The 12660-nt window shown below is 34.6% G+C and overlaps 1 protein-coding gene across 1 annotated transcript in view; it reads left to right on the forward strand.

Moving 5' to 3' along the window:
• The window catches only part of MAGI2 (membrane associated guanylate kinase, WW and PDZ domain containing 2), a 1320860-nt gene that overhangs the window by 387978 nt on the left and 920222 nt on the right, over positions 1 to 12660 (forward strand). Inside the window, exon 2 of the mRNA XM_047751755.1 lies at positions 10999 to 11115. Within this exon, the coding sequence (XP_047607711.1) occupies positions 10999 to 11115 (117 nt within the window). The remainder of the gene's footprint in view (positions 1 to 10998; positions 11116 to 12660) is intronic.

Raw genomic sequence — 12660 nt, forward strand, 5'->3', positions numbered from 1 at the left:
AAGACAAATACCATATGATATCACTTATATCTAATACATAGCACAAATGAACCTTTCCACAGAAAAGAAAATCATGGACTTGGATAATAGACTTGTGGTTGCCAAGGGGGAAGGGGAGGGAGTGGAATGGATGGGGTGCTTGGGGTTAATAGATGCAGACTGTTGCCTTTGAAATGGATTAGCAATGAGATCCCGCTGTGTAGCACTGGAAACTGTGTATGCTCACTTATGAGGGAGCATGATAGTGTGAGAAAAAAGAATGTACACATGTATGTGTAACTGGGTCACCATGCTGTACAAATTGCAGAACACTGTTTATGGTTGAACACTGTAAACCAGCTAAAATGGAAAAAAAAATCGTTATATTTAAAAAAAAGAAATTTCAATTCATTATATAGTGAAACCGTTCCAGATTTATACTACCATATGCTGGCAGTATAAAACTGAGGCAGTCTGGACTTCAGAATAAACTAGAGCTGGGGCCCTCCTAAAAACAAGAGTGTTTGGGCTGAGCCAAGCTGTAAGGAGATACATTAGTAAGATATTCATTGTGCCATAACCTTTTATACAGGAGCATACAGAATTTATCTCCCAATAGTCTGTTACTCTTCTGCTCACTCCTAACCCATTCTTGCCCTAAGGAATCTTTAACAGTAGCGGTGAGAATTCCTACCAGGGTACTGGATTTGGGAGCTTTCTATCTAACTCTCCTCCTGAAAGCAGGGTTTTGAGTTTTTAAGAACCTCTTAGCCTAATTTGGAATGTTAGCCACTATCCTGCCTCCCTGGAAGCATTATTATACATTGCAATGTATGACAGCATGTTCCATCATACTATGAATGATAATGGTTCAGGAGTCTAATTAATTTAAAAGACTCATAAATGGGCCAATGACATAATTATAATAGTCGTGGGATGGAAAGCCTATAAAACTGGATTGTGATGATCATTGTACAACTATAAATGTAATAAATTAATTGAGCAATTAAAAAAAAACATAATTTCTATGGGAAAAAATTCTATACTCCAAAATAAACTTTTGGAACACATTCTTCATTATTTGAAGCCAACCATGTAACAGTTCAAATCATGTGCCTAGAATTCTTTTAACTTCATTAAAAATGATTCATTCTGACACAACCTGTGGATGATATATTAGTCTGTTCTTTGCAGTGACTTTGTAAGGAATATTTTTGTACTACATTATCATAAAATAGACTCACAATAAAATTGCGGCTTCCTTTTAGTCAGTTTGGACAATGTGCCTATGTTATTTGTGAGAATGAAGACATTTGGAGGTGGACCATCTTTATACCAGGTGAGCTGATAGTTTTTAGGTGCAGCAGATTAGCAAAAAAATAAAACGAGAGGACTGACCTTTTTATAGTTCTCAAAACACGAAATAATGTCAAATATTTATAAATCTGATCCTGCTAATTTCCCGTCAATTTTACTCATGTTATCACTATTTTAAAATATAATTTAAATATATGTGTATATATAAATTTAGTTGACTTGGGAATAATAGTTGATAATGTAAAACAAAATAAGTTCAAATATTTATTATTCAAATACCATTCACACATCTACTTTTAGTTTTATAAATGAATGTGTACCTAATATGAACAGTTTGTTGTATGCTTTTTAAAACTAATGTGGGTATGTTCATAAATTTGATTTTCTAAAAACAAAAACAATTGTGATATTTTATCACTGCATTTAAAAAAATTATACTTAAACTTCAGAATTAAGTTTAAAAGGCAGTAATCTAAGAACCTAAGTAAAAAAAAAAAAAATCCTGCTAAATTATTTAGCAGTTTTGGTCAATAGTTTCCTTTTTTTTGATTTTAGAGCTTTCCTTTTTTTTGATTTTAAACCCCAAAGCTCTAAGCTTTGGGGTTTATTAACTTCCAATGATTGCATACTCACTCATATCTATCCCAATAGGTTAGGGTTTTTTCTGTTAAACATATAGTGGTATAATCTATGGTTTTAAATAACTTGCTTAAATTCAGGTGAGATTCATTCTTGGCCATGTTTTTTTCATGGCCAAGTAGCTAAATTCTACTTTTTATAAAGAACATCTAGTGTTTAAGAGTTAGGTGAGTCAAAAAAAATTAATAGGGAATACTCTATTCACAGAATAAATTAACTATCCTGAGACATTACTGAAAATTTAGATGTACTTGAGTTTGCTTTCAACTATGTGGCAATCTTTTGCATTTCTTGACTGTAAAATTTTGGATAATGTGTGTATAGTACCTAGCACAATGCCAGGCATACAGTTAGTAGTCATTTTCCCTCTCCATGGGAACTTGTAATCATAACTATAAGAAAAACTCTAATATTTTCTTTGAGACCAAGGCCAACAATGCAAAATGAAACAATAATAATATTCCATTTATGCAATAGTAGGGTGAAGGATATGATAAAAAGCTGTTTTCAATAGAGCTATAAAATATTATAAGCCACTTACATTTATCTCTGTCACTTTTCTGAAATAGCAATTATTCTCTCTAGTTTTGAATTTCTTAATGATCTGCAACAGTTTAATATATTTTTGTCTCTTTTATTATTGCATTTCTTATACAAAATATGTGATACCACTGAAATTTTGAAGAAAAACAGCACACAAAGATATTAAATCATGATTAAAAGTATTGACTGAGCACTCTAATACTATAATTAAAACATGAAACGTCATATGCCTCAGTGTTTTCAGCTATGGAAAAACAATTAACCATGGCATATGTAATGATTTACTATGGGATTTATATGTGTGCTTCTATTTAAAATAGTCGAAGGAGAATTATTGGGGGAAGAACAGTTTCACTGGTTCATAATTCATGGAGAGACTACTAGAGATCAAATGCATTCAGTGATTGGTGCAGTACTGTAGTCACCTGAAAATGAGATGGGCCTCCAGATCATCAGAAACCAAAGACCCAATTTTCCACCTAAAAAGGGGATGGAGCCTGCTCCAGCCAACTGGATTTAATATGTCTGTCGTCTGTTTTGTGACTGTGGATGTTAAGAAAATCAGTCAATTTTGCTATGATTTATTTCTCTACTTTGTGAGGTGAGTCAAGCAGAAACTATTCTTTAAAAAGGAATATAGCAACAAGCCCTGTAAATTTTCCTACTTCCTCAACTTCCCCACTATCCAATAAATTAACACAAACTAAATTTGCAATTGCTTATGGGCATTCTTAAGACAAATAGATCTTCCTCTTGTTCTTCCAATTCCTTAGAGACTGATTTGCTTGATTATTTTAATACTTTTTTGACAATAACAGTGTGTGAAATCAATTTCCTGTTTATCATTTTAGCTTCCTGGACAATTCAGATAATAAAAAGCAATATCAAAGGGAGATTTTCCATAGCTTTATTTCTTTTTTTTTTCTTTTTTTTTCTTTTTTTTTTGCTATTTCTTTGGGCCGCTTCTGTGGCATATGGAGGTTCCCAGGCTAGGGGTCCAATCGGAGCTGCAGCCACCGGCCTACGCCAGAGCCACAGCAACGCGGGATCCGAGCCGCGTCTGCAACCTACACCACAGCTCACGGCAACGCCGGATCCTTAACCCACTAAGCAAGGCCAGGGACCGAACCCGCAACCTCATGGTTCCTAGTCGGATTCGTTAACCACTGCGCCACGACGGGAACTCCTTTTTTTTCTTTTTTTTATTGAAGTATACCTAAAGTACAATTTTATGTAAGTTACAGGTATACAATATAATGATTCATAGTTATTATAAAATGTTGGATATATTCCCTGTGTTGTACAATATATCCTTGTAGCTTATTTTTTGCAGTTATTTTATTTTTAAATTTTTTGTTTTAGTTGATTTACAATGTTTTGTCAATTTTTGCTGTACAACAAAGTGAACCAGTTATACATTTATATATATTCTTTTTTTCGCATTATCATCCATCATGTTCCATCACAAGTGATCAGATATAGTTCCTTGGGCTATACTTGTAGCTTATTAGCTTATTTTTTTTTATCTAGTAGTTTGTTCCTCTTAATCTCCTACCCCCCATATTGCCACTCCCTCCTTCCCCAACCCCTCTGGTAACCACTACTTTGTTCTGTACGTCCTCGAGTCTGCTTCTTTTTTGTTATAATCACTAGTTTGTTGTATTTTTTAGATTCCACATGTAAGCAATATCATACAGTATTTGTCTTTCTCTGACTTATTTCTCTTATAATGCCTTCCAAGTCCATTTATGTCACTGCAAGTGGAAAATTTTCATCCTTTTTATGGTTGAGTAATATTCCATTGTGTTCCACATATTCTTTATCCACTCATCTGTCGGTGGACACTTAAGTTGCTTCCATATCTTGGCTATTGTAAATAATGATGCCGTGAACATAGGGGTGCATGTATATTTTAGACTTAGTGTTCCATGGCTTTATCTCTTAAGGACTATAACTAACTTATGAACTATAATTATAACTAATAAAATAATTCGATTGACTACCAAAAAAAAATCCCCAAACTATAAGATATATTTACCAAACACTTTATATGAAAGTGAATAATTTAGGTCTCACAGAGACCTTTTTTGGTTCTACAGCTATTGTTAATTAATTAATTAATTTTATTGTCTTTTTAGGGCTGCACCTGCAGCATATGGAGGTTCCCAGGCTAGGGGTCTAATCGGAGCTATTGCTGCCAGCCCACGCCAGAGCCACAGCAATGCCACATCTGAGCCACATCTGCTAACTACACCACAACTCACGGCAACGCCGGATCGTTAACCCACTATGCAAGGGCAGGGACCAAACCCGCGACCTCATGGTTCCTAGTCGGACTCGTTTCCACTGAGCCATGACAGGAACTCCTGGTTCTACAACTATTGTTATGGTCTGAATGTTTATGTCCGCTCCAAAAGTCATATGTTGAAATTTTAACCTCCAATGTGGAGATATTCAGAGGAGGAGCCTTTGGGAAGTAGTTAGATCATGAGGGTGGAATTGCAGGACTTACATACAGAGAAACAAGACCCTGAGGCTTTTTGCCAGGAAGCAGCATTTATTCGTGCTGGCACTTTTTCAGCGGATTCATATCCCAAGTCTGAGCCCCAAATGCAGCGGGGTGTCGCCTTATACACCCTGTTAGTTTTCCTGATACATCTAAATTCCTTTGTCCCCCTTATAAAGTGTTCTATATATTTTGAGCAGACAGTTATAAATACACCTTTCTCATGGGTACAGGTTATGGTACATTGTTGCAGAACTGCACGTATACACACAAATGTTGGTGTTGCACATTGCCTTCCCTTTGTTCTGGGAGGGCCCCTCCCCCTCCCCAACAGAGAATAAATGGGATAAGTATCCTTATAAGAAGAAATGCTAGAGAAATGATTTCTCTCTTAGCTGTATGAGGAAACAAGGAAAAGATGACCATTTGTGCCTTCACCAGACACTCAATCTATAGCTCCTCAATCTGGACTTCTCAGGATCCAGAACTGTGAGAAATAGATATTTGTTGCTTAAGCCACCCAGTCTAATGCTTTTCTGTTATAGCAGCACAAATTGACCCACCTTTTACAGATAAGAAAAATAAGATCCAGAAATTATTAAATTATTTGCAAAACCACTCAATAAATATGTGTTGGAGCAGTCAATTAAAACTCAATTTCCAAATCTACAATTTAGCATTCTGCCTACTACTGCACTTATGATTTATTCATTCAGCAAACATTTCAAGCCCTCATTTCTTAGTATTAAGAAGACACTACTTTATAGAGATTGAAGTGAGGAGAAGGGAGAAGATGTAAAATGATTAGGAAATCCTCTGTCCTGGGGAGCTTACAGTTTAATACACAGCATAAAGCAGATACACTAGTTACTGTAAGGCCCGTTAGAATGTACACAGCATTTAAGAAAGGTGACCAGGATTTTCTGGCCAAAAATCACAAGGAAGGCCAAGGGGGGAAGGATCATTTTAAGCCAAAGAATGGATGGGAATTCTACTGGTAGTATCAAAGGGAAGGCATTCTTATCCATGAACTTTCTTTATGAGAAAACATCAGAGGGAAATTTGGAGAAACTGGTTAGAAAAACACAGGAAAGGGATAGTTCTGTATGTCCAAGAAGCAAAAATTATGTGTAAATTCTTTGGGGTGCTACTTTTAGGATGTATGATCTTACATACACTTTCTTGGGTAACTACACTTATAAAGACAACTCCAGGAAAAGAAACTTTAAATGGATAAGGGAAAACAGGGCAAATCAATTAAAAGTCTAAATACATTTATATAGAACGAGAGAGATACAGTGACTTGAAAAAGGAAATTAGGGTGCTGTTCCCAAAAGAATAGTACAAGAAGATAAAATACAAAGATGGGTAGAAAAGGTAAAGCACAAATAAAAGTAAATGCCCATTTGCATCTTACGGAGTGTAAAAGGAAAAAAACTGAAGTATAGTAAAGGAAAAATAAATAAGGTCAACAGAATATTTGAATAGCCTCATTTGGCTGAAGCACAGGATGAATAGATGGCATCAGGATGAACCAGACTTTGCCCGGTCATTTCCTTCTTCCTCTTCATACACCATCCCAGTCAGTGAATTACTCTCCCCAGGTTACAAATTTATAAGATGCGGATTGATTTGAGAAGCGGTTGGCTCAAGGGATAAGAAAATTTGAACCTATCATCATGCTCACAAATGAGGGATGTAACCACTCTGTCCAGCTATTAGCAATTGACTCTTGGCACAAAAATTATACAGCGTGGTGTATTTCTCCCTCAACCTTAGGGAGAGTGTCTTGCTTTAGCAATATGGCTAGAACAAACAATTTTTCTTAAGTAATATGCCAAGAAGACTCTGTCCATCTGAGCCAAGCTGCATCTTATTCCTCTATCTGGCCATTCAAGTCCAGATGGAACAAGACAGTTCTACTGGGACAATTTCTGAAAACTACATAAAATGTAGAGATGGACACCATTTTCAGGTGGTAACATTTAGAGTTTTCTCCCCAAATAATCCATCAGAAATGCACTCTCATTCTTCCTCCTCTCCCCACCTCATCTTTGCTTTGAACTTAGTGCCAAGTAATTTATGTGAGCTTCACTTTCTTCATTTGCAATAAAAAGAGTTTGAATTAAGTTCTCTCCTAAAGGTGCTTCTTAAACTATACTTTGATATAAGGTTGAAAAGCTTATTCGGGGAAGTTCCCATCGTGGCTAAGTGGCAACAAACCTACTTAGAATATAGGTTTGATCCCTTGCCTTGCTCAGTGTGTTAAGGATCTGGTGTTATTATGGCTGTGGCTGTGGTGTAGGCAGGTGGCTACAGCTCCAATTCAAACCCCTAGCCTGGGAACTTGGCCCTAAAAAGACAAAAAAAAAAAAAAAGAAAGAAAGAAAGAAAGAAAGAAAGAAAAAAAAAGAAAAACTTTTTTGAGGTCACGTCGATAATATGCTTGACTACTTTGGAATGAGAAGTTTGGTCTTCAGACTCTAGATTATGAAAATTTGTTACATGTCCTTTATAAGAAGGATCATTGGCTTCATATTTTTCCCAGCTCTCTCACTGACAAATACATAATGTTAGAATTTATTGGATCTTTTAATCTATTATTTTATGTATGTATGTATGTATGTATGTATTTTGCTTTTTAGGGCTACACCTGCGGCTTAGGAAGGTTCCCAGGCTAGGGGTCCAATTGGAGCTATAGCTGCTGGCTTATGCCACAACTACAGCAACATTAGATCCGAGCCATGTCTGCAACCTACACCACAGGTCAGGGCAACACCAGATCCTTAACCCACTGAGGGAGACCAGGGATTGAACCTGCAGCCTCATGGATACTAGTTGGATTTGTTTTTGCTGCACCACAATGGGAACTCCTAATCTACTATTTTATTTTGTAAAGTGAAGGAAATATTTTTTCACAGTTAAGTGAAATAACTAAATAATTATTGAAATATAGTAGGAATTTTTTTGAGAGAGGAGTAGAATGGCTAGAGCAAGCAATGGGATGGTGAATTTGACAGTGCTATGTTTGACAGAATGACTGATGTAGGTATTCTATAAGCTACCAAATCTAGATATCACTAAGAAACAACAAAATGCAAACTCCACAAACAATAATGATAAAGCAAAAACTATGGCAAATAAGATAATTTTCTTCTTTTAATCATAGATAACATTTATTGAATACTCAGCATATGGAATTTTTTGACTTGCTTTAAAATGTTAACTTATCTACCTGAAATCGGCAGAAAATCAGGCTCTATTTTTCAGCTCACTATTGTTCAATTCTTCTCTAATTGAAATTTCTAATTTAGCAAAAATTTTCCTTTAAATGTGTATGCATACATATTGTATATATGTATGTAAAACATTTCTATATATAATATGTTGTTAGAATTATGTATAGTTGCAAACAACATAAAACCACAATAGTTTTAGAAAATTAGTATTTACTTTGTCTTATAACAAGACATCATAAGGTATGTAGTTGCTGACATTATTTTAGCTGTTCAGTAAAGCCATCAGGAACCCAGTCTGTTTATTTTACTCTAATATCCTTAGAATGTTGGATTTTTCCCTTGCGCATGTCACTTTGTGGTCAGAATACATAATAGAGAGCAAAGGGGCTGTGGAAGTCTCAAGAATACTCAGTCTAGGGAGAAAAAAAGTGGGTGGGAAGGGTCTTGACATCAGATATCAAATCAGTTCAAAGAATAAAGAAATCCCCTTCTCTGTGTTGAGTTTCAGTGGCCAGAAACATAGCTGCTGGAAGCCTATAATCTTCAGTAGGTTTTTCCATGGGAGGGGGGAGAGGGGGAGATACAACCAGTCATTGAATGAATAGATATCCATTTTCTGTTGTTGTTTTCTTATGAAAATTAGTTTTGAGAGGGCTAACATGGTATTTTTATAGTAGAAGAAATGGCTTAAATTGATAATGTATTTTGAGGGTCAAGAATCACCTTGAACTACAAAATGTCATATTAGGTAAGTGATTCTAGCTCACTTTAGTGGACAGACTACATCTGTTGTTCTATAGTTAGCATTTTCTTGGGCTGCCAGAAAGCATCTCATCATTTGGCATGCCCTTCATATTAGACAGAAAAAGAGAAGAGATGGAATACAGTTGCTCAAGGACCTGAAGATGCAGAACTCGGCAATAATGGCAGCTCAGAACAGTCAGGCACCATACTTATACTTGCTCCACAGCGATAATGAATTAGCAAAGGTAGCCGTGTTCTTCTGACCAGGAAAGACAAAGGGAGAAAAACAAATTACAGAATTTCAGGATTTCAAATTTTTATGTAATTCAGTGTGATGTCAGCAAGTTCAAGACTCATGGAAATGCAGGCCATTTGGAGATGTAAACAATAGGTAACTGTTAATATGTGTGATGGTCGTTTCAAGTGACTTTCCTTTCTGATTGCTCAGCTTAAATTTTAAGAAATTTAAATTTAGAAAATTATATGTGCAAGCATTCTGGATGTGATATTTATGTGCCGCCATTGAGAATGGGCTTTCTCTTGATGTCCTTTTTTTCTCCACTAGTTTGTTATACTGGATGGAAAAATAAGTTGAGACTATTGACTGCAATAAAATAGAAACCCTGGAGACTAAGAATTTTGATGGTTCAGTTAAAAATACTATTTTGTATGACATCTTGTTGAGGCTGTGCCAGTAGATTAAAGGCAACTGAAACGGTGGATTTGGGAACTTCAGAAATGTAGCAATATATAGTTTGCAAATATATTAACTACTATTTATATTAAAGGTATTTGTGTTGCATATATGCATGCCCACATAATGCTATTTTATGTGGTCATAGTGGTGCAAATAGATTGATAATGAATTGTAATAGTGATATTCAAGAGGACTTGAAGAGAATATGATCTTTGGGACTATTATAGATGTCTTATTTCCTCTATCTTTAATTTTTTTGTCTTAGCTCAACTACCCTAATACATATAAAAAGATAAAGGTTTTAGGAATTTTTATTTATATTTTTATAGGTATTTTGATTTATAATTCATTCTTTCAAGTATAAAAATAGAGTTCCCTGGTGGCACAGCAGGTTAAGGATCCAGCATTGTCACTGCTGTTGCACAGGTTCAATCCTTGGCCCAGGAACTTCTGCATGCCACAGGTGTGGACAAAAAATAAAGAATAAATATAAGAAGAGTCTCAGATAAATCCTAATAATTTAGCATAATTATCTTTATATGAAAGTAATCTTTGATAAATTCAGTTTTGATTTTGTAACTATAGTCTAGTTTATTTTTCATTAGTTTATTATGAAAATAGACTCAAAATTATTTCTTTAATAATTAATAGATAATGATAATAATTAAAATATACAAAATCTTTCAAACTTTGCCTCTAGTTAAAAATATCTACACATATTTTACATGACAGATACATTACTTTGATTTATTTTATAAAGACAGTAAAGTATTAGTATTTGTATAATTCTTTTTGTTAACTTTTTATATCCTATTTATCTAAATTCAGAGTAACTTTAAATAACTTAAAAATCTTTTCAAATCTTAAAGACATACTAAGTGAAATAGTATAGTCACAAAAGGGCAAATATTATACAATTCCATTTGTATAAGATACCTACAGTAGTCAAATTCATAGAAAGATTGGGGGAAAGGGAGAGTGGAAAGTGGAAAAAAAAAAAAAGGCTTTTTAGCCATGTAATGAGATGTACTGTGGCATTATGGCATTTTAGTATTAGCTCAAGAGTAGCATGTATCTTATGCCACAATGCAGACTTCATTCTAAATGGAAAACAAGAGTACATTTAAAAACACTGAGTACAGATGCAATGGACATTATTATCTTAGGGAATGCTATCTTTTATTATGATGGGCCATAAATGTCTCAGAGGGTCAAAAGAGCAATATGAAATAATGCATCTTTTAAGTGGATTCATGAGTATGTTTATAACAGAATCAAATTACATGCTTAAAATGTTTTCCAACATCCTTTATTAAGAAACTCTACTTTTCTAGGAGGAATTGTTGATAAGGATCTTCGTCACTACCTCAACTTACGATTTCAGAAGGGTTCTGTGGACCACGAACTTCAGCAAATCATTCGTGACAACCTCTACCTCCGCACGGTGCCATGTGAGTAACATGATGTTATTTTCTCTATGGTAACAGATAAATATTCAGCTATATAGTCATTGTTTAATTTGAAAGAAAAGTTAAATTGTACTGTTTTTTTAAGGGTGAACTTTTTGGAATAGTTTATTTAAGATATGGAAGTTTTATTTCATTTTTTTCCATTTTTTAAAGTTTGAGATATGGAAGTTTTAAATGCAAAAGCTTATAATTGCATTCGTGTGGTTAATGACAGTGCCATAGCCAGAAGAAAAGTATGATTTTCAAGCTATAAAACCTAACTTAATTCTCAAATTTGTATTGAGAGATATTAATTAGTCCAGGATGTTGGTGATTTCAGAATGAATTACAATTGGGGTAGAACTCCACACAAGAAGATAGGAGAGTTCAAATTCATTGGCTGAAACAGCTATTTTGTAAATAGAGTCTACACAGTAACTCCCAATCTCATCATTGGTTTGCAGCAGGAGAGCCTTAACAAGCAAAAAGGAGATTAAACATTGAAAAGTAAAGTTAAATGTTCTAAAACTCTTAAAAAGTGATGGTGTTGAGTGATGGGCACAAATTTTTTATATACAACTTATAGAAATCCACAAACAACAATCCCTGATTATGAGCAGCTGCTACTTCAAAAGAGAGGAGCTGGTAAAATGATGAAATAAGAAATCAACTTGTTAATACCTGCTTCAGCTCATTTGAGAATCTTCTATTTACTTCAGGACAATTCAAGAACGTTTCAAGCCAGGACCTATATTCTAGATATATGTCAAACTCAGTTTCCTTCAAGGTATATTCCATGACTTCCAGAAACTATCCAATCTCTCCAGAAACTCTGATTTGTGGGTGTTAGCATGTTCCTTTTGTTTTAGTTTTATTCCAAATGTTAATAAACTCACAGCTATGGACTCTGGAAGGTTTATGTTAAGGAAAGATGTTAGCTGGGATGAACAAAACTAATAAGCAGGAAAGAAAATATGTATATGTATTTTTTTCTGGGTCTAAACTACCAGAACTATGTAAAAAGTATGGATTAAGAATGAAATACTGAAAACATAGAAATGAAATGGATAATTTAGCATCCAACCCTATTTACCCACACACATTTTAGGAGGGGACCCTTGCCATTGTTAGCACTTAATGTTCATCAAAACAAAAATTCCAGGCCACGACTATCAAATATTCCTAGATGAAAATACTAATTGATTGACATCTTGTCAGTTCAAATGCTACCTCTGTCAGTCTGTGTTAGTTAAGTAAATGGACTCTTGGATTCTTACTTTAAAGCTTGAAGTTGAGAAAAGTGCATTCTTAAACTTGTAAGTTTGACATTAGAGTGATGGGCAGAGGAAGATGGATTAAAGTAAGTGACTGAACTATTTATAAGGAAACGGGTGGATGCATTTTCAAAGCTGTGATGTTGTCAGTACAGCCATGTGAATTTATCTTTTGTGACAAGAAAGAAAGGAGATCTGAAATACTGAATAAAGAATCCCAGGCACTTTATTATGTTTAAAAGCTGAGGGAAATAGATAAGAGGCTGACATTTAA

The sequence above is a fragment of the Phacochoerus africanus genome, chromosome 11 (assembly GCF_016906955.1).
Source record: "Phacochoerus africanus isolate WHEZ1 chromosome 11, ROS_Pafr_v1, whole genome shotgun sequence".
NCBI lineage: Eukaryota > Metazoa > Chordata > Mammalia > Artiodactyla > Suidae > Phacochoerus > Phacochoerus africanus.